General features: G+C 36.7%; 1 protein-coding gene across 5 annotated transcripts in view; it reads left to right on the top strand.

Annotated features, from left to right (window-relative positions):
- Nucleotides 1-24,049, top strand: part of Hyccin (PI4KA lipid kinase complex subunit hyccin) — a 335,986-nt gene that overhangs the window by 133,065 nt on the left and 178,872 nt on the right. For all 5 annotated transcript variants that reach the window (XM_090411355.1, XM_090411361.1, XM_090411331.1 and 2 more), the window contains one exon: nt 18,776-18,910. In XM_090411355.1, the coding sequence (XP_090267481.1) occupies nt 18,776-18,910 (135 nt within the window). The remainder of the gene's footprint in view (nt 1-18,775; nt 18,911-24,049) is intronic.

Here is a 24,049-nt window from a genome sequence, read left to right as displayed (position 1 = left end):
TTTCTACAATCAGCCTTAAATACTCATTTCCAGCAAGCTTTTTAATGGAGCGAGGGGAACCTGGTGACCTTCAGTGCTATCTTTTTTTTTTTTTCAAAAAAAAGATCTCAGTTCATTTCTTGCCTTCAGTAATGCTGACATCCTCTGTCTCTCTCTTCTCTTCTCTTTCCCTCCTAATCTGTCCCATTATAGAATCATCTTCCTCTGCACATTTATCCTGCTTCTAATGCAAGGTCTGCATGTTACAATTGATGCGACTTTTGTTAGTACAATCCCCAACTGGCCAGTTGTCCTGCCTGCTGCTTGAGGGGAGGAAGAGGATATTTTTTGACCAGTGTGTTCACAGGGCCGGTTTGCCTGTTCTGGGTGATAAAAAATCCGAGTTACTGGGAGGAAAAAACAAACTACGTTCATATGAGACCAGCTAACTCACCTTTACATAAATATTTTATTGACTTTGTCATTAAAATATTTATGCTCATTCTTCATGAAATCACCATTTATCAGATCACTATGGATCATTTTAATATCAAACATGCGTGTAAAAAATATTTATTATTTCACTGTTTTCATAATCAGTTAACACCAAACTTATAAAATATTCTAGATAAGGCTTTTGTGTTTTAGGAATATTGTACATTGCATTCTGTAATCCTTTAATTTTCCCAATTACAAACAAAGATTTAACTGTAACATCACTGTAATCAACACTTGTCGCTTGACTCCATGGCTTTGTGAGTTATTCACTGAAGTCTATTATCAGATTTAAACGTGCATTAATTTCTTGAAATACATTGCTATAATCTTTCAATATTTTTAAAATTAAACTTATGCTTTAATGTGGCATATTCTTTTAAATGTACAGATTCAGATTGAAAATTGCTTAAATAATTTTCATTTACCTGGGAATCTGATAAATCTGTAGGAATATTCGAACGATCTTTAATTTTCAGTAGTACTTTTGGCATGTGTCTTTTTGATTTTGATTGTGTCTTTTAAGTTACTTTTAAACGGGGCTGTGTACTATGAACTTTTGATTTGTAAATAAGAGGTTTCATATTCTGCTGAAGGAATTGTAATTGAAGGAAGAAGTAGAGTATGTGAGGGATCTTGGGATGATGATGGATGGAAATCTGAAGTTCAGTAGTTGTGTTAAAATGGAAGAAAACAACCCACAGGATTTCTTCGGGGCTGAGGACATTTACCAGCAAAAATATGAATGTAGTGATTCCATTGTATAAGGATCTGTTCAAACACTTGGCTACTATGCTCAGATCTGGTTATCAGGATTTGAAGAAGGTGAAGAGACTTCAGAGGCTACAAAAGTGGGTAGGCTGTATAAGTCAGAGCTAGATAACCAGGAAGAGAGCTCTGTGGAGCCTTTAAGGAATGAAGATTAGCTAGGACTTCCAATTTCTGACCTAATGTCAAATTCTTATCTTGTGATGTGCCTCAGTGGTAGGTGCCTCACTTGGATAGTGAATGAACACAGATGAATGGTCAATTTGGGACTTATCTAACATTCTGTATTGGCTTAAACCATAAACAAAAGCATAACACATAAAATATCATGCAATTTGAGGCTTTACTTGGTTGAGCAAATATTCTCATATGCTTAATATAACAATATTGCTATATTAAGCATATTGGTATATGCTTAATATAGCACTATTTTTATTTTAAAATATAATTACTAATTATCAGTTACATCAGTATGTATCATATAACACCCTTTCTGAAGTTTAGAGGCCTCTTTCATATCACCACATACTATCGATCCTCATAATTTATATTCCATAATCTTGATATCATCTTTCTAACTGTTCTTTGCACCTTCTTCACAGCATCTTTATCCCCTTGGAATCCAGGAGACTGCACATAGTAGTCAAGGTGTGGTGGTCATATCAGCACCTTGTAAAGAGGCAAAATGCGACTTTCTTGTCTTTACACACCAATATTTTATTTCAGCATTGCATCCTCTGACAAGTGATATTCTCCTAGTCCCCATAATAATCATTTAGTCTGCATGCACTCAGCTAATTTGCTGATACATGTCATTTGCATTTTTCCTTGTAGCTCTGGCCTGTATAACAGCAACCAGCTATATATTTTGGCCTCTTGGGCTTCTCATAACTTTTAATTTAGTTGATAATAATAGGATAATTTATTGTAGTTTTATGTTTCATATGTGTATGTGATAGACTGACTTATTTACTTTTAAGTAACTCTTGTATTTTTGTTTAAAAACTGATATTATCATTATTTCACCTATGTGATGTAGAACAATGGCAGCAAAGATCCTTGTTGGGAGAACAAGGATCTTTGTGTTGTTTTGTGTTGTTTTGTCAATTGTGGCATGTGTAAGATGTATTCATTGTAAAAGTTGAGTTTATGGAAGGAGAGAGTGAAACTGGTGTGTGTGTTTTGGAAGCCATTTGTTTGGAGAGAATGGCATGTGTTAGTAGCATAGACATTTGACTGGACAATGTTAATGTTGAAATTAATGTTGAACATGCACTGTGCTGGAAGATCAAGAAAATGAAGTGAACCTCAAGGAAATAGCATGCTTGCTTGTCATCTTATCCTTCACAGCACAAAGGTTGTTCAACATTAATTCCAACATTGTCCAGTCAAATGTCTATGCTACTAACACATGCCATTCTCTCCGCACACACACAACTTCCACGATTGTCCCTAGTTCACGGACTACTTTTCATATATTGAAAAATGTTTTGTGCGTCAGTTTTATAAATTCGTTTTAATTTAATTTCTTAAAAGTTTCTATTATGTCTCCTCTTTTCCACCTATCAACTAAACTTTGTAACCTACAAACCTTCACCCTGTACTTATAGGGAGTGTTCCACACACTTGTCACCACCTTAGTCACTCATCTCTGTATCTTCTCTACCAACTCCTGGTCCCCAAGAAACCAAATCTGTGTACAGTAGTCAAGATGTGGCCAAATTGTAACCTTATAAAAAGGAATAACTTCCCTATCTTTACTTGTTGGTGGTTTTTCAACATCCAAGTAATCCTTTAAGCCAGTTGATCAACTTTCGAAAATTGCCCTCTGAACTTCAATTCTCTGTCCATCATGATCCCCAAGTCCCTAGCTTCATCAATAGATACACTGTATGCAACCTTTTCAACCCAAAGTGCATAACCTTAAACTGACAATCATTAGCAATTTGCTCACAATGTCAATTTATTTAACTCATCCTGCATAATATCTACATCACCTTTATCTACTATTGCTCTCCCTAGTTTTGCATCTTCAGCAAACAACCGAATATTCCCTCTTAAATCTTTCCCTATATCATTGATATACAAATCAAAGAGTAGTGCCCCCCCCCCCCCTGGTCAACCTCATTCTTCTAGATTCCACTCCACCACATACTACTCTCTGATGTCTGTCAGTCAGCCACTCCCATTCATGCTACCGGCTTCATATCCATTCCCATTGGCTCCCACTTTTGTAGTAATATTCCATGTGGTACTCTGTCAAATGTTTTTGCAAAATGCAAAATCCAGTAATATCATGGTGTATCCATTTCCTTTATTCATTTCTGCTGCCACATTATTATAAAATGTGAAAAAATTACTAGGACAGGACATACCATTTACAAAACTGTGCTACCTACTATAGAGTATCATAATCCTTTCCACCCAATGTTGAATTTTACCTTTAACCAGCTTTTCCAATACAGTAACAACCACTTCTGATATATTAATTGATCTGTAGTTTGCTAACTCTGTCTTGTAGCCACCTTTATGCAATGGAACTATATTACCCTCTTTCCACTCTCCCTGGAACTCTGCCAGAGCTGAGACTTAGATTAAACAACTTCATCAGAAGCAATTCCAGTTCTCTCATACATTCACACAGTATACATGCTGACATGCCATCTGGTCCCCCTGCTATGTTCACATTCATGTTTTTCAATATGCTGAAACCTCCTTTTCATTTGACTGAATTTTGATATGCATCTCTGTCACATGGCTACCACATGAGTGACTATGCCAATTGAGATTAGCAGAGGTAATCTCAGGTGGTATTGTCACTTAAACAGAATGGGAGAGGAAAGATTAACAAAAGAAGTTTTTTCTGCCAGGTTGGCAGGAAAAAGACCCAGAGGAAGACCAAGATATAGGTGGATTGATACAGTAAAAAGTGCCTTAGAAGACAGAAATATAAGATCTGATAATATTGAAGTCTTGACAGGTAACCAATTGATTTGGAGGAAAATTGTAGATAGGAAGTTAATGGTGATGTAATATTTTCATGTAGTACTATCATATCCTATGCACCCATTGAGGGTACATATCAGGAATTTGATGATGTTGTCACATCAGCAACTGCAAAATCACTCAAAAACTCAACTATTTTTTTTTTGCCTTTGTCATCACCTTCCTACCATAGTGGTTTTTTTCTTCTTACTTGTTACTTAACGAAAAAAATCTTTTGAGTTTACTTTCACTTAGCTAATTTTCTCTCTTAATCTGATTTGACCTTTCTTACAAAACTAGCCACCCCTCTTTCTTGCACTTAGTACTGTTCATGAGTATGCTGATCATTTTTTTCTTTATATTTCCTTCACAGTGTTTACTTTTTCTTTCTTTTTTTTTTTGCAGCTCTTGCTTTTTATACTCATTCACGTAATTCCAACTTCCAACTTGATTTATCCCCCTGACCATGGGTATGAAGTCTGATACTGCTGCTCTTAAGCAATCTCTGATCACTTGCCATGCACTACTGACATTCTTTCTTTCTAGTATCTCAAGCCATGGTATTGTCCCAAGATGATCCCTAAATTTGTCATAATTATCAGCATTATAATTCAACATAAAACTCTTTCTTGACAGAGAATTCCACATGTTTGGCAACTTTCCAAAGCAAGACTGCATGGTCACTCTCCCAAATTGGAGGCAGTGTCTACTTTGGTTATGGTTATATCTTCAGATGTTATATCAGATTCAACACTCTCAAACACCTCATCCCTTCTGTAACATGTTGTATGTAATTATCTCTTAGTAACTGTATAAATGCTACTTCCATCTTGCATACCCCCCCCTGCTTTCCTTTCTCCAGTCTATGTCCCCATAGTTAGTCTCCCATAATGACTGTTTGGCCTATATTAATCATGGTATCTCTGATTCATGATATCTGCATCTTCCTGTGGACTCCCCCCCACCCGGTCTATAGAAGCACCCAACAATATATTTTGTCCTACTGGCTTCTCACACCAGAATGAACCATCTCCCCTAGATCTAAAATCCTCTTTAACTTCGAATTTTTTTTTTTTTTTTTTTAGTTGTAATTCTTCAGCTGTCATCAGCAATACCCCACTGCCTATCCTATTCCCTTTATCCTTCCTGAAAATACAGTACCCTGTAACTATATTATTTTCTGTGAACCAGTTCTCACTGATGCCTATAATTTTTGTCTGTATACATCAGTGAGAACTGATGTATAACATCAGTTCTCACTGATGCCAAATAGAGCCCCATTGCTAAAACTCCTCATCCTTGCACATGCTTTTGTGCAAGGAAGAGCACGACATTCCTCCTTCCAATCTTCTCATGAACTCATTAGCAATCATGGACCTTCTTCCCTCTGTCTTATCATACCAAGGTAGCAGACTCACAATTTTTACTTCCTTACTCTTCATTTTTGCTTCTTGCAACAACTCTTTTATATCTTCTCTTATTGCATATTTCTCCCCTTTCGAATCATTTATTCCTGCCATAACAATCATGTGTTTTCACTTCTCCCTTCTGCAAACTAATAGCATTACTAACATCCTTGATTTTCGCACCTGGGAAACATGCTTTCATTACTTGCTCATTAATTATACTTCTTATTGCTGTGAATCTTTATACAATACCTTATCTTGCATCCTTGTGTTGAGGCTTAAGTGCTGTGAAGAATTCATGTTGGAGGTTTAATGGAATATTATCAGCACTGAAAAAGGATTAAAATTAATTTTAATGCTTCCAATATTTTGGCTCAGTCACAGAGACATCTTCAGGGATTACAAAAAACTTTTTGTAACAATGCACACACATACAATACAACAGTGAGTGAAACTAAAGTCCTATCTAGGTGGTGCACCCTCTATGGATGTTTGCAGGTGGCCTAGGATGTTAAGAGGGATCTCTGATAATTAATGTTTCCCAAATTTTGGGAAGTTTTATGCAAATTATTTGATTAAATTAAGTTGATTCCTGAGTGCAGATTCAAAGAACAGTCTCTCTTTTTTTGAATTTACTATGGTGGAGCATGGTGTTTTTTTCCAGGAGATCCTGTGGGTTGTATCCAAAACATGGTCTGCAAGGCCAGATTGACCATAATCGTGATTGCAGATGTATTGTTAAATTTTTTTTTATTTATTTTTATATTTAGTATTCTATTGTAAATTGTTAGACAGCCTAACCTTACTTATTGTACTTGTTAAGTGATTATACCTAATACTTAATATGTATTCTCAAGCTTGTTTCTACCTTACTATCTCTATCAATTCCAATTAACTTCTAAATACTTTGTGGCTACTACTATAATTGTTTGCATGTGCAAAACTCGGTAGACAAAGAAATTTGCTTCAGGCTATAGCCAAAATTCTTTGTTACAATTCTGGAATTAACTCCATATCAGAATTTGGAAAAATTTATTTGTTGAAGCTGCGCCATCCAAATTTTTAGACAAGAGAAGCTTCCTTGCCAGGGAGTTAATTATCAGAATGACTCACTTATCGAAAATCAAGCAATTAATACTTCCAATTCCAAAACCTTATATGTCTAAATGTTTCCCTTGCTACAGTCATAGCAATCCCCGACTATTGATTCGCTCAGGTTCTATTTTAATGAGTGGTGCATTGTGAATTCAGATCAGGCAATTTTGTTAGGTAAGAAAAAGGTTTACTCATCACACTAATACAATACACAATTACTAAAGGTTACTTAATTAAACTAAATCTCTCTCTCCTGCAAGTTAAGTGGGTTAAACAGACATAATCTTAACTTTCCTAATCTTTCTCAACATTAGACAATATCTGCAACTAGTATAAATCACTAACTCCTTCCTACAACATCTGACAATCTTATACAAGCATTTACCTTATTTAATTTCAAGATATACTAGGCTATAACATGCATTAGTACATTAACTCTACACTATACAATATCTCATTCTCAGACATGACACAATTTACAGGTTGGTTAGATCCTAAAGTCCTGTTTCAATTCATAAGTTTAATCACTGAGCATATCTGCACATTATTGCTTTCTAACTTTTTCTAATATACAAAGGAATTAAAAAGTTCCTACATTACCGAGTAACTGGATCGCTCTGGTCTTCTCTCTCAATCTTCCATTAAATTCACACGGCTTGTTATATTCTCCTACAGTTTACTGTCTTCAGAACAATCTGGCGAATACAATCACGAATCGCCTTCTCCGATGTGGGCGAAGCTGCTCTGCCGGGATCGGTCCACACGTGGTTCTGCATGTTGTTTCGGTCTGCACTGACTTTTCTGCCGTACCGATGATTATGCTTGCACTGGATCGCTATCTGGCCACATAGCTGCCACTGGACATCGTTCTTCTTGACCGTTCTCACGTACTCCTCCTCTGGGAAACTGGAACAGGAATCCAAGGGAGAAAAAGGCAAAAAGCCTTGAGTTGGCAAGCTCTATATATCCTTCCTGGGCTGTTCTCCCTACTACGTCTCCTTTTCTGCCTGGCACCTAAAATTCTTGCACTTGGTACCGTTCTCTCCTTGCTGAGTTCTCAACGGGGACCTCTCATGCTCAACTTCGTCTTCGAGTACGTGACTGCCTCGGGTTATGTTTATAAGCCGATTATCTCGTATGTGTCGATCTAACTTTCTCATGCTAACATATTTTTCACCAAATTTCAACTGTTGTCAGTTTTACAAGGACACATAACAATATAATACATAGGAGAATTTATAATTAAAAGACTCTTTCGTTTTGTCATTAAATTTTACCTATACCCATATACAAGTATTCTTCTGGAATTTTTGTTACCTGTTAAATCTGAATGAAATATTTTTACAATAAATTAAACCTTTCATTCAAGATTTAACAGTATGACTTGTGTTCTTCTAATCGGATAGGTTCTGATCTGCCTGTCTGTCCGAAGTAAGCCAGCTTACAGGAACAAGGTACTCTATATACTCCAGGCACTGAGAGAGGAGGGAGCTGATCTTTGATGGAATGGATAAGGGTAGCAAGTTTATGGTGAGACTTAAAAGCTGTAATGGAGGTTGTACTTTTTTAACAATGTGGCTATTTTTTCTGATGTGCCACGGATGTAAGGTATGGTGATGGCATTTCTGAAGTCCTTCTGAAGAGATGGTCGGGGAATGGGGAAGGACTTGATTATTTTTTTAATTCTGTAATCATTATAGCCATTGGAAAGGAAGGTGTTGTGTATGTGTTTGAGTTCGGTTGAAAGGGCAGCTTCACTGGAACAGAGATTGTGGGCTCTTTTGGTTAGTATTTTAATAATGCCATATTGCTGAGAGGGGTGGTGGTGGGAGAGTTTGCGAATGTATCTGCCTGTATGAGTAGGTTTTCTATATACAGAGAAAGAAAGATTACCATTATGAAGGCGTGTTACTAAGGTGTTTAGGAAGCGTAAACTATTGTTATTTTCCTTTTCCATCATAAACTGGATTCTTGGATGTAGACTATTGAGGTTACTGAGGAAGGAGTCTAATGTGTCTACGCCATGAGGCCAAATAGAGAACACATTATCTACACATCTTAGCCAGATAGAAGGTTTTAGAGGGGAAGAGTCTATGGCTCGTTTTTCAAAATTTTCCATCTAAAAATTGGTGTGTGTGTGTGTGGGGGGGGGGGGAGTGGACCCATGGCAGTTCCCTTTATCTGTTCGTAGATTTTGTTCTTCCAAAAAAAATAACCAGAATTGATGGCAAAGGAAAAGAACTCTAAGGTTTTTTAAGAGTGTTAAGGTGTCAATTAGGGGAATGTTGGTAAACAATGAGATGATGTCAAAGCTGACCAATGTGTCTGTATTATTTAAAGTAAGATTTTCAATTGTTTTTAAAATGGGTAGTGTTTTTTACATAAGATATGGTAAGACCAGTGAGGGGGGAGTCAGAGAATTAGCTAGCTGCTTTGACAGTTTGTAGCAGCGAGCATTAGTGGCATCTACTATAGGTCTAAGGGAGAATTAGGTTTGTGGATTTGAGGTAAACTGTATATGGGGGGGGGGGGAGAACCGAAAGGTTTTGAGTTTTTTTATAATGTCAGGAAGACACTTTTTTAAGTAGGTTTTTTATTTTTTAACTTGAGTTTTTGTGGGATCGTGCTGAAGTGGAATGTAGGTAGAGTGATCCTGGAGAATAATATCCATTTTTTGATTATATTCTGAGGCCTTAGGAACAACCGTGGCATTACCTTTATCAGCTCTGGTGATGACGATACTTTTTTCTTTCCGTAATTTTCTGAGGGCAGAGAGTTGTCTGGGAGATAAATTATTTTTTGGAGATGACGACTGGGAGAGGATGTTAGCTACATCAAGTCTGATGTTATTAGCTGTTCCCGGAGCTAAGCGACAGATTCCGTGTTCAATGTTGTACATAGTACATAATATCTAATACCAGAACTTTAGGTACGACGGCAAAATTGTGGCTGAGGCTTAGGGCACTAACAACATCTTCGCTGAGTCTTTTAGACAATAGGTTGACTACTGTATGCAGCAGTTGAACTTGAGGTGGCGGTTTCAATTTACAAAGGTTATTAAACTTTTTGATGTGCTTATTTTTTATTTTTTGGAATTCTTTCTGAGTGGAAGCTTCTGAGATGCTAAAGAGAATGGACCAAAGTTCAGGATTGAGTATAGAGGAGAGCTCCGATTGTAACGAGCCAATGGTGGCATTTGTAGTAGCGAGGTTGGCACGAGTTGCGGCAATCTGCTCTCATAATAGTGCCAGACTAGCACATTTATATATCTGGGGGGGGCTTTATTTGATTTAAATTTGATTTTAAGTCTAACACAGGAATAACTCTTGAGTCCCAACATCTTTATAAATAGGCCAGCTAATTTAATTGCCTCAATAAGCATAGTTTTGACTTACCGTATTGTTAAAAAAGTTTAAAAAAGTGCAACCTCCATACAGCTTTTAAGCCCCACCGTAAACTTGCTACCCTTATCCGTTCCACCAAAGATCAGCTCCCTCCTCTCTCAGTGCCTGGAGTATATCGAGTACCTTGTTCCTGTCAGCTGGCTTACTTTGGACAGACAGGCAGATCAGCAACTATCTGATTAGAAGAACACAAGTCATACATCTGCAATCACGATTATGGTCAATCTGGCCTTGCAGACCATGTTTTGGATACAACTCACAGGATCTGGGAAAAAACCACCATTCTCCACCATAGTAAATTCAAAAAAGAAAGACTGTTCTTTGAATCGGCATCTGCACTCAGCAATCAACCTAATTTAAACAAATACAGTTGCATAAAACTTCCCAAAATTTGGGAAACATTAATTATCAGAGATCCCTCTTTACATCCTAGGCCACCTGCAAACGCACATAGATGGACTTTAGTTTCACTCACTGTTGTATTGTATTTGTGTGTGTTGTTACAAGGGTTTTTTGTATCCCTGAAGATGTCTCTGTGACTGAGACTAAATATTGGAAGCATTAAAATTAGTTTTAATCCTTTCTCAGTGCTGATAATATTCCATTAAACCTCCAACATGAACCTTATCTTGCAGTTTCTTGCTCTTTTATACCTTTCTAAATTCTTTTTTTTTTTAATTCTCTCACCTGCTATACCACACAACAATCATTTCTCCAGTTGCTCTAGTTCTCAGTTTGTCTTGTGAAGGATACAACACAAACATGCTATTTCATTCCTTACTGTCACTTAATCAGCCACTTCTTTCACAATCTCATTCCGAGCAGTATCATTCGCAAGATCAATTTTGCTATCCTACCTTACATCATACCTTAACATTCACTTCATTTTCCCACTTTCTACATGACTCGCATTTCTTGCACTGGTGCACACGAATCATTTATGACAAATTCTCTCTCCATTCACTTAGTACCACAACCTGTTTACTCTTGTTGGCAACGCATGCATATAACATATACTACATTGTACTAAATCCCATATGCTAAACTCAGTGCCATTTTCCTTGTATACATCAGTGCTATGTATTAAAATGCTTTCTAAAACAATATCCTGCCATTAAATTTCACACACACACACATACACACATACACATCTTTACAGTCTTAATTAAGATATAACTAAATATAATTACTCAACTTATATCTACTGAAATAAAAGACTTATCTGTATACACACTTGCAACACACAGCTTTTTTACTCTGTGCTACCAATAATATATAGAGTTATTGTATCTTGTAGAGAATCAAATTTCCTCCCCTGTAGAGAATCGAACCTTGGTGTCCCACTTGACAGATGGGGATACTAAACCTGTACCACTGAACACATCAAGAATTAAGTCCATATGTCTACAAACTACACACCATTTCCCCTGCGCAACGTGTGCATTACCCTTTGCACGCATTGCCCTCCTTTTCAGCTTGTTATATCATACTATTACATCAAACTTTCGATTTTCACTCACTCATTTTTCTTTTTTCCGTGATCTCATATCTTCTGTCATACTATATTGTTCACTTTGCTTTGTTGCATCTTGATAACCCTCCATCATTATTTGCACTCCTGGGATATAAGATTTTGTCAGATTCTCATTAAACACTATGTTAGATCCTGAATGGACGAATTTTAAATAATACCTGCTCACCAGCAGAAAATTCTGATTTGTTGTATAGGAAATTGTGTAATAGTATATGAATTGTATCAGAAATAATTGTAGTTGAAAACTAAACTGGAGAATTATCAGATATGATTTTTGTAAGAAGGAAATAGTAGTTAAATTTTGTCCTATTAAGCTGTCTGGAGTTTCGTAAATTGCCAGACAGTAAAGAGCACCAGTGCAAAGGTCGCTTCTGAAACGCACGTGTCGCCGTAACGCCGCAGGGTACTGCATACGTGGAAGATGACGCCAGTGCGCTTCCCTAGAAGACAGCACCTAACGGCAGTAAGGAAATTGAGGATCATCTTGAGGGCACAAAAATTAAGGGTTGTGCGGAAAAGAAGAGAGAGAATATAAGGCAGTATGCACCATATTGTGGGGCTTTTTGTTCCTGACTTCACCTCGAGGATTCCTGACCAGTGGACAGAAAAAGAACCAGCCAGGGTCCTATGATGTTGGGCAGCGGGCAGTCGTTCTGAGTATGCCGAACAAGATCTCACGACGAGTCGCTCACGAATCATCGGCCTACAGAGAAAATGTGCCAGTCACGGGATGTCTCATTTGATAAGGAACGGAGATAACCCTCAGTCGAGGCAGCAATAAGTTCGAGTTCGGAAAATCTAGAAGGAACGATGTAGCCATAAACCAGGCGCCGAGACAACAGATCGAAGGATGACCAGAATAATACGTTGCAGTTAACAGATCTTTGGAAAGAACTGGGTAATGTAAAGACCTTTACTGTATGTTTTACGCACAGTAAAGATAAAAATTAATGTTAGATTAAGTTATATGGACAATCCATAGAGGACTCTGATAAGAATTCGTAATTTGAGATTGCATAATTCTGTTGAACGAAGAAATGTCTGGAATGAATCTATGTAGTTGCATGTGACTGAAATTATGTGTATTTGTATTTTGTGGATGACCTTTATCAGATAGTAACAAGTTGTATAAGATGTCTTTAAGAGTAGCATGCATAAGAGAATTGATTTAGAGTAATATTGTCATTTAGTTCTATTGTTTTGGATGATTGGTATTGTGATCTGAGTTATTTTGATAAGTTTAGCATTGTGTAACTAGCATAGCATGAGATATTAACCTAGTAAGAGATTTGGAAGTTTAGTATTTTAATCCAATTTTAGTTGTAATTGTCATTCATTTCTATAAACATGTTTTGTTACATATACCTGACTCATGCCTGAATTCGAGATTTCAAATTACCACTTGCAAAAATTAGAACCATAGCGGGAGGGATTTTGATGAATGTGTTTAAGTAATGGATCATTGGCCACGATTGCAATTAGTACCGATATCTATTTTGAGTGTGTTAGAGTGAATGCCAACCAATCTAGGAATATTCCCTGAACCTGAATAAACTCATGTTATAGGATACTGGCTGGCGCAGCATAAAATTTTAAATTTGCCAGTGTCTGAAAAGGAATCATTCCTAGGTAGGGTCGAGTTAGGCACGCATAAAGAAGTATATAAAAGAGGAGTTTGCATGAGAAATAACATAAAAGGAATAAAGATAAATATATAACAAATGGTACATTTTAACAACTACTGTTATCAAAGACTCTTTCCTCCCATCTTTCTTTCTCTTCTCAGCTCTACCACTCATGACTTTTTTTTTTGAATTGGATGGACTTGTTCCTAATGATATCAAGGATCAGAACAGTTTTAATAGTAGTTTTAACAGTTTTAATAATAACTTTTTTAATTGAGTTTTAATCATAAAATTAACTTTTTTTTAAACATTATTTTACAGTTTGAGGTACATGTTTTTGCCTGCATGACATTTTAATACAAAAGAGACTAAAATGGAATTCTCCCTGCAGTATAAACATATACTAGACAAATTATATTCTTGTTTTAATCTTTGAATTCAAGTACAAGCAAGTAAAGTTTGCACGTGAAATATCCTTGCAACTTGGAAACAAATAACTTAATCAATTTGCTAGTATCCCATAATGCCAAGCAAATGACGTATATATATTGCTATGTTTTTTACGGAATTGGTCACCTTGACCAATTACAATCATTATTGAGGACTCATCAGTGCCACTAGATCTGAAGATTATTCAAAGCTAATTCAATGCAGAAGTCACTTTTCGTATATAAGTAGAACATAGTCATGTACGGATACAGTAATATTCTATGTTACTATTGCAGTATTCATTGTTCTAGTGGTTACAGAGATGAAAAAATAATGCTAAGATTTCTACTTGTTTAACTTCTGCTGTTGTTTATTTACTCTCTGAAGATATGCTTTTGATTTCTTTGTAATAACCAATCAAAAAAATAAATAAAAATTCTGTTCCCTGCAGTGTGTTGTGGGTGGATGAGTGGGTGGGTGTGTGTGTGTGACAGGGAGAAAGAGAACTTCATATTTTGTATGACATTACATTTCTGGACATTAACTTTTATGTTTCATCATAAATCAGCTATAAGTGTTACTTAAAAAAAAAAAAAAAATCATTCAAATAATGTTGTAGGGTATGTAAAGTAGATGGTGGTGAGTGGCATCTGTGAGTAAGTTACTATAAACTAGTGCTCCCACATTTTATCGCTATTCCAAGAGTTTCCCATTCAAATTAAACATCAAACGGAAATCAACAGCGGTTACTAAGGAGCAGAAAACTCCAGCACAACCTGTAAGCACTTTTAGTGCATTAAACCAGTTATATTTCGATCTAAAAATCGGCCATGTGCAAGCACTCACTATGCCTACTGTGTGAAGCAAAGATGGTGACAACAAAAGCCAACAATGAACAAGCACCTCGTGTCTTGCCAGCGTAGCACCATCGATTGCTGACAAACCCATAAAGTGCCGCAGCTGCAAAATTGATATCAGCGATAAAAAAAAAAAAAAGTATAATGTGCGAATTCTGTTGCTACTGGAAACATGCTTCCTGTGCAGAAATGGATATAAATCGGTACATAAAATATATATGAAGCTTAACCAACCCTATTTCTGTTCGCTGTACCTCCTGTCTGTAAAACAGCTCCTGAATTTAGGCAAACGAATTGAAAACTTCAAACAGCACATCAGTTCTATGAATGAAATTCTTTCCTCCAAAATACGAGCACTAGAAACCAATCTCGAATCAACTGACGATCAGCGCAGCAACGTAAATTCACCCTTCCCTGCGAATGACCCCCGTGAAATAATTGCATCAACGGTGCACAACTCGATGGAGGTGAAAAACAAAAAAAAACAACACCGCCATTTTGAACTTTCCAGAAGAAAATGGAAAAGCACTGAAAGAAGACATCATCAAATTAGCAGAAAAATGCAACATTGATCCTAAAAATATCGTCAGTGGCATCGTTTTGGATCCATAAACAAATAAAAGGTTGAAACGAACTTTCCAAGCCTCGTAAAAGTGATTTGCAACACAAAGACAAGGCACATAAACAGCGATCAACAACAAGTTCAAAGCCACTTGTCTGCTATCGTGTATATGTGCTCGACCAGATTTATTATTTGTACAAAGAGAACAAGGACAGCAGCTTCGAAGATAACTTGCAGAAAAATGTCAAATGGTAACTACAGTTGGACCATCGACTACAGATAAGCTAAATTGCGGCAAAAACTAAGTGATGCCACTAGCAGCTACCATGGTGACCAGTATGCAAGACCCCTGGGGTCAAACATGTGACTCATAAAATCCCTACAAATCCACTTCACCAACATCTATGGCCTGTTAATAGTGTTCACTACCATCTCCAATCTACAAAATCTCACCTCCCTCCAGCACTATTCACATCACCTTTCCAAACTATATACTCTTTAACTCCTTTCGATCCAAGGGTGGCATCTGCTCCAATATACCTTGCCAGAGAGCACCCAACCTAGAATCGCCCAACTTTGAACTTCTTTGGATGAAAGTATCCATACCCAACTCAATCAAATTCATATGCTGTTTCTATCGCTCCCCTAATGCAACCAACCACTCTGAGCTCTTCAATTTCCTCTCCTTAAAAATTGACTTTCTTCAGTCCCACTTTCCCAACAGCGAAATCATTCTCCTAGGAGATGTTAATGTCCATAGCACACTGGCTTTCCTCCTCCATCTGTACAGATTTTGCAGCCAGAGATGCTGAAACATTCGCCATCGCCAATGACCTTACACAACTAGTTCAGATGCCAACCAGAATACCCGACAACCCAAACCACTCTCCAAACGCCCTAGACCTCTTCCTGACCAATGACACTTCCAAATACACAGTGAATGTAGAGAGCCCGCTTGGCAATTCTGACCCCCAACTTAGTGCTCATCTCCTCCCCCATGTAACAATGCTTACACAGCCACTCCCATGCAAGAGTAGTTTGGCATTATAACAGTGCCAAGTGGGACAGCCTCCACAATTTCTATGCCTCATTCTCATGGTTAGACTATTGCTTCCGAACTTTCCATCTCAAACACATGCACTGAGCTCATAACCGAAATAATCCTCACCAGCATGGAAACTGAACCCTGGTTTTCCAAAAGATGCACCAAGGCTGTACAAATGAAATACTGAACATATACCATTACTGGCTCAAATCAAGAATCCCCATCCTCCTTTAGAGCTTATACCCAAGCCTGAAATAAATGCAAGAAAATAATCAATGTTTCCAAAACAGAGTTCGAAAGAGCAAAAAGCAGGAAAATAGCAGCCTATCCAAATGGCAGCTGAGCCTTTTGTTCCCTCTCCAAAGCAATCGGTCGTAACTTCTGCCCAATACTATTCCCACCTCTATCCTATCCAGATGGTTCCATTGCATCATCACCTACAGAAAAGGCCTATCTCCTGGCCTCACACTTTGCTTCCAATGCATGCATAATTGACAATGGCAAATGTCCCCACAACCGTTCCAGATGCCCAACATACAATGCCCACTATATCCTTTTGCCAGAAAGAGATCAGCAAAATACTGTCCAAATAAGACACAAAAAAAGTCTCCCGGCCTTGATGGCATTCCTCCAATTTTCCAGAATGTTAGCACACCACACCAGAACTGTCTCCTGTTCTATGTCACTTATATATACTGTCTTACTCCGCTGGTATCTATCCCACAGCCTGGAAATTGGCCTATATTCAGCCCATTCCCAAGAAGGGTGACAAGTCACTGCCGTCCAACTACCACCCCATCTCACTCACCTCGGTCCTAAAGTAATGGAAAAAAATCAATTCCCTACTCCTACACCACCTTGAAGCAACCCATCTAATAAATGACTGCCAGTATGGATTCCATCACTGCCGATCAACAGGAGACCTGCTCACGTACGTCACCCATCTCTGGACAAATGCCATGGAGAAGTTTTGCAAATCTAAAGCAGTTGCACTTGATATCTCCAAGGCATTTGACCGGGTCTGGCACAAGGGCTTAGTAAGCAAGCTGCCATCGTTAGATCTATCTCAAGACCTCTGTAGTTGGATTGCCAACTTTCTGTCTGGACACACGCTATGTGTGGTGGTGGTGGATGGCTCCTTATTCTCTCACCATTCAACTAATGCTAGGGTTCCTCAAGGTTCTGTCCTCTCAACTCTCTTCCTACTATATATCAATGACCTACTTCAGCTTACCTCTAACCCAATGCACAGTTTTGTATATGACAGCACATTGCACTCCTCCCTTTCCTTTGATAAACCTTACTCCACACAACTCACCTCAACCTATAGAACAGCAACCACCACTGCCCTCAATTCAGACCTCCAAGCCATCCTCCATTGGTGTTCAGATAACCTACTCAATTTCAATGCAAATAAAACCCAGTACTGCTTTATTTCTCATAAAAAAGAACCATTTTCTCCCAGTGTTATTTTTGACAACACCCAAATTTTTAGACAATCTGAGATTTCTCTTCTTGGAATTACTCTGACATCAAGCCTCTCCTGGCATAAGCACATAACAACCATTGCATCCTCAACTTCTAAAAACCTAGGATTTCTCTTTTGCTCAAGACGTTACTTCACCCATGAACAGCTGCTAACTTTATACAAATCACAAATCTGCCCAACCATCGAATACTGCTCCCACATATGGGGTGGGGCCCCCAATAGCTCTCTTAAAACGCTTGACTCAATACACAGGAGAGCAATCAGACTTATTAATGACCCATCTCTTATCAACTCACTCCCCTCACTTTCTAACTGACGATCGGTCTCTGCATTAGGTGTTTTTTACAAATATTTCCATGGAAAATGTTCATCCGAAATAGCATCATTAATTCCCCTCCACTTAGCATTAAGCTCACTGGAACACGTGCAGCTGCTGCTCAACATCCCTATACAGTGCACCTTGAAACCCACAGAACAAGTTTCTTCTTTTTTTCCTTCATCCCTGCAACTGCTGTACTGTGGAACAGTCTTCCCCTTGATGTGTTCCCTAAGGAATACAATATTCAGTCATTCAAATCCAATGTGAACAAGTACCTTCTTTCCCAACCCATGCATGGTACTAATGTACTATAGGTTGATTTACCAACCTCTCCTGTATGGGCTCAAAATTAAAAAAAAAAAATCTGAGCAACTAAAGTATCTTATCAAATTAATAAGACAGGTAGAAGATAGACATTTTTAACATCAAAAATTTTAATTTTATTATCCAGAAGTTTTTGTCATGATAAATTATTAGATTTATCATGAATTACAGAATTGTTACATTATGGAAGTGTCGCATTCCATTGTGTTGAATATGCACGTCGCAAAGGGAACTTATAGTAAACGCATGTTTATTGCTTGTCGTGACTCGAATCAATTTCAAAAACTTTTAAGAATGCAGCACATTATGCACTGTACTTAGCACAGAATTTCTTTTATTTTAAATTAACATCCTATAATCAAGCTCTCTCTCTGTGTGTGTGTGTGAGAGGGATTAATAATTTTACAGTTGTAATTTTCTAGTAATTGGCTTTATTTTATTTTATTTTTCTTCATACAGTTTCTGGAACGAGTATGCCATCAATTGTTCAGTTTTTTTAGATCACGGGAAGAACAACTACAGAGATTTGCTCTTCAGTTTATACCTGTTTTGATTGGAATATATTTAGCTGCTGTTGCCAGGGGACACAAGAAAGTAAGTTAATGTAGAAATACCATTAGAGGTTCTATAACTAGGTTGTAAGTAAATAAACTAAAAGGAAACCCAACGTCTTAGAAATTACTTAATTGTTTTTGTTTCTTTTTAATGTGCATCCCACTCATGAAAGATGTAAAGTTATCATACATTAGTACCCTGAGTGAGTAAGTTAAGGGTTATTACTAAACTAATTAAAGTATGCAAATCAGTATTAAAAGATACTGATGTGAAAATTTTTTTCTGTTAAGTTGAAATGGTATCTGATAACATATTTGCACTTCACAGTTCTCTTAGCATAGTGTCACTTGCAACTAAGTTCTCATAAAATATCCCTGAGAACTTGCTTTTCAAGGACTGCAAAATTTTCTTTGTCATTAGTGTTTTCTTAAGGTTTCATGACCATACACTGATTCTTATGGTCCTGATCAGAAACTAGGTTGAGTCCAGAATATCTGACAGAAGCTGGTGTCAGAAATAAGCAGTTGATATGTTAGGTGTCTGCTAGAGGTTTAAACTGTTATTTTTAATTTTGAAACTTGTAGTGGACCACAAGTAGTCTGTAGACACCACAGGTTGAAGAACACTGCTTTATGTTATTAAATTCCTGTTTCTGGCTTTAGTTTTGAACAAATAATAGTGGTTCTAACAGTTTCATGAAACAAAAGCCTACTTGTGTCAACTCTGAATATCTGGAAAAGACAAGTAATTATGTTGTTTTAGTGATTGAATTGGGTATGACTGTTTTTTAAATGCTTATGGAGCAGTTAAGTGTTAAGGTCATAGGACCAAATAGCAAAAATTATCTACACAGTTTGACCATGTTTCTGGTTTAGATGAGAAGAGAGGAGGAAAATGCAATCCATTACAGATTGCACAACTAGCTGAATGCAGAAAAAAGCTATAAATTTGGAGAAGAAGAATCCTGCAGTTAAAACCTTCATTCTGAAGAATGAAATTTGTTCCACCTGAAGTATCTAAATTCTGCCATTTTCTACTAAGCCTGTTAAAATATGAGCAGCAACTGCCACTAAAAACTGAAATTTTACAGTCTAACTGAAATCCATGGCAGATTAGTTGAATGCAGAAAAAAGCTATAATTGAGAGAGGAAGAATATTAGTTAAACCTTGATTTTGAATTATCTAAATTCTGTTACTTTCTACTAAGCCTGTTAATAGCCAGCAAAGGTTGGTCGATTGGTAGAGCCTCTGCTACTAATGGCCCAAGCAAAACGTTAAGCAAGTTTGAGTGCAGTTAGTAGTTGGAAGGGGATGAATCGTTCGATGCTGTTGGCACACTCTCCCTTGATGAGTCTTTGGATTCCCTGGAGGTGTCACATAATAATAATAATAATAAAAACATGAGCAGCAACTGCTTAACATCCTTTTACAGTCCATATTCAAACCTATAAAATCTTCTTCTCTTTCATTCCATCTGCTTCTATTCTTTGGAACAGCATTCCTCACAGTGTTTCCTGATTACCTCCAGTCCAGTCTTCAAAGAAAATATCAGTAGGTTCCTTCTCTTTAAACTCTTTCTCCTGACAAGCTGAAGAACAGAGGCTCTTCAGCTTCTCATGTGGGGTTTATATATACAAAGGAAGTGGGGGGGGGGGTCTGGAAAGTTCTATTAAACATCTAGAACAAAAATGATATTTAAAGCGACTAATATAACGCAAGAAAGAACATACAAGGATATAAGTTGGCTAAAAATTGCCCAAACTACACATTTCATCTGTGAAACTTTACCAAGAATATAAGTTATAGTTATATATCAGTTGCTTTAATATCATTTTGTTATAGGTGTTTATCAGAACTTTCCAGACCTTTTATAAAATCAAAATGAATAATTCAACACATCGTTGGGTGTGAATGTCTGTCTGGGGTTAGAAACAATTATAGCTGATTAAAATGTGCTCTTCATTCATAAATCCTTTTAAATTTTCTTATAAAATAGTTTTGTTTGCTTTTATAGGAAGGTTGAAACCTTTTGATTAATATTTTTTTTCCCCATCTATTTACAATATGATTATGTATAGGATATTAGATTCTCTTAGACAATGCTTTTCTAAAGCAAATTTGCTATGCCAAGTTACCCTAGAGCAGACCTGTAAGGATCACAGAAGTGAATGGCTTGCTATGGTAATTTTTTTTTTTTAAGCACATCCTTGTACCTACGGAGCTTCTTGGGATTTTGCAGTAGTTTGTTATGTTGAGCAAGATTATTATAGTGAAAGTTGACTGTATAACAAACATATTCTTATATATGTATAACTGGATGCTGTATGATATAATTGAAGAAACTTAAATGACTAAAACTTGACAGATAACAAAGGTTGTTATCTGTCAAAGTAAAAAAAAAAAAAAAAAAAAAAAAAAACTTATTTTGAGTGCATGGCTAATCTCTTCTTCCTAGAATACTTCATCACATGCATAACATGAAAAGAGAAATACAAAATATACATTACAAGAGAACAACAGCTATAAATCGTTACAAATGGATTATTAACATTTCAAGGTGTTTTAGATCCCCACAGTATTGTTGAACATCAGGAGTAACAATCAGAGAGGTTATAGCATCTCTGATTGTTACTCCTGATGATGGAATATAGTGAATGTTTTCTGATTTATTTCAGATTACTGCATGAGTGATAGTCTTCATTGTTAGAATTAGCAAAATTAAGAATGTAATTAGACAGAGCAGTGACTCTAGTTCTGCCATTATGTGGTTCAATTGATTTTTTCCATCTGCCCAAAATATGGTACATTGCAGTTACACCAAAGACTGTAAACATCTGAATATTTTGAGTTATCATGGATAGGTTTTGCTGTACCAAACAAGAAATGGAGTTTGGTTAAAGAAGTGCAAATTTTATATTTTTGAGGATTTTGTCTAACTTTGGTGAAATAGAGCTAATATACGGAAGAGATATAAAACCTTTTTCATCATTATTATCTTTGATATGGTCATTTGAATTAAACAAGAACTTTTTAATAGTCTGCTTACAATAATCATTCTTCTGAAACATTATTAGAAGAAACTTTAGTTCTTTGGTGATTTTTTTTTCACTGAGGAGAGAGAGAGAGAGAGTGAGTGAGTGAGCACTTTTACCTAATGTAGAAATGTTGCTAAGCTTTTGGGGGTAGATAATTATAAGATTGTGCATGAAGGTATCTGTTGATATATGTGGATTTCTGTAAGTAGAGATCTTCAGATTTTCTGACGCACCTGTAAGTTTGACATCCAGGAGCAGGATATAAATTTTGACTGCCAACTCTACAGTAAATTGTATTCTTGAATTGGTTGTTGAGTTAGTTTAGAAACTTTTAGGGACTCTGGACCATGGCTCTAAATTAAGAAAACATCATCTCTATATCTTTCTGTAATCTTAGTTTAATGAGAAAGAAGTTATTACTTTTTTTCTCAAAGGCTTCTAAATATATTTGCCAAAATAGTAGATTGTCCATGGCCAAGCCAAAGTTCTGTTTGTAAAAAGTTTTTAAATAGGAAGTAACAGAATTTAGGAATGGCTCAGAAGTGACATGATTTGTTTTAGATAACTTATCTTTTAAAAGAATTAATTCCTCCTCTGTGGTCACTTTAGTAAAGAGAGAAATAACATCAAAACCAGCATTAATTTTATCTTTTGGAAGATATGTCTTTAATAAACGAAATGAAGTGTTCACAATTCTTGATGAAGATTTCATTGAACCTTTTATTGGCCAAATGTTTTGAAAGCTTATATGTGAAAGAATTAATGGATCTTAGTGGAATATTTTTCTGTGTGTATTCGGCTATTGTAGGGACTTTGAAGAAAGAAAGAACACATCTAGTAGACACACTAAATATGTTCTTTCTTCACTTTCTCAGTAATTTTCGTTAGGTTACAGCCTATTACTCAAGCAGAAAGGAATATTAGCAAGTATATCTAAGACGCATTTCAGTTCTGAGATGGCAAGTAGTGGCAACAGTAGCATCAGTTTTGAAGTACTGATACTTTCCCTTTTAGTGACGATCACCCATCTTCTGCACGAAGACATGTCTAAACTACATGCAAAATCACTATCTTTGTAGCTAGAAAAATTTCCTTTGTCAACATCAGTAGAGTAAGAGCTACTTAAAAAACAAAGGCTCCAACTTTTCTGCCTCTCCAGAACTTTTCTTTTTTTATCCCATACAAACAAAATTCAGGTATAAGTGTTGCGCTGCACCTTATGCCATTCAAAAGTAGATTGAAATATAAGCAGTATATTCCCCAAAAGAAAGCAAATTATGGGGTAACAAAAAAATAAAAGTTCTGAAGATGCAGAAAATTGGATCCTTCACCTTTCAAGTAGCTCTTACTCTACTGATGTTGATGAGGGACATTTTTCTAGCTGTGAAGATAGCAATTTCGTGTGTAGGTCTTATAGTCAATTGCATGGATGACTGGAGAGCATTCCCAGGCAGAGAAGGCCAACTCAAGGCAGTTTACCAAGATGTGGCTAACCACCTGGTTATCAGTCAGTCATCTTTGCGCTTTAATTTCAATTGGTCTTTTGGTTGTTCATCTATATGAGATTGGTGATAAAGGAAAACTAATAGCCTTTTGCTGTATGATGCTAAAAGAGCTGAGGCCTTTTCTCTCTCTTTCTCATGCTATCTATCTGTCTTTCTTTCTCCTAATACTATTAGGCTCTCTTGCACCCCTATACTAATAGGCCTATGATGAGTAACCCTTTATTTTTTTCACCTTAATAAAGGTCAAAACCAATCTGGGAAGTGACCCTTCCCATAATGCATTGCATTGTGGGATACTAAGGCAAGTGATGTGATGTCAATAGCTTCTTTATACAAGTTTCCCCAGTCCTGAAAATACTTCAGGTGCAAAATTTGTTTGCTTACACTTGGATAAAGGATACAGGTATCCCTTGCTTAACGCGGATTTGATTATTGCGGTGAAATTAATTGCAGCAATCCCTTGATATACACGGCAAGAGTTTTGATTTACGTGCCTTTAAATTTACCACACAAAATCATGCTCGCATCACGAGGCTGCTAGCCTCGTGGTCATCCAAATTCTCTTAATGATCTGTGTGAGAATATGAAAGTTTTATTTTTCCCACCAAATACAACATCATTGCAACTTTCAAAGCCTA

This window comes from Typopeltis vanoorti, chromosome 2 (assembly GCF_054136105.1).
Source record: "Typopeltis vanoorti isolate ZY-2024b chromosome 2, IOZ_Tvanoo_1.0, whole genome shotgun sequence".
NCBI lineage: Eukaryota > Metazoa > Arthropoda > Arachnida > Uropygi > Thelyphonidae > Typopeltis > Typopeltis vanoorti.
This window is presented reverse-complemented; position numbering and strand designations above follow the sequence as displayed.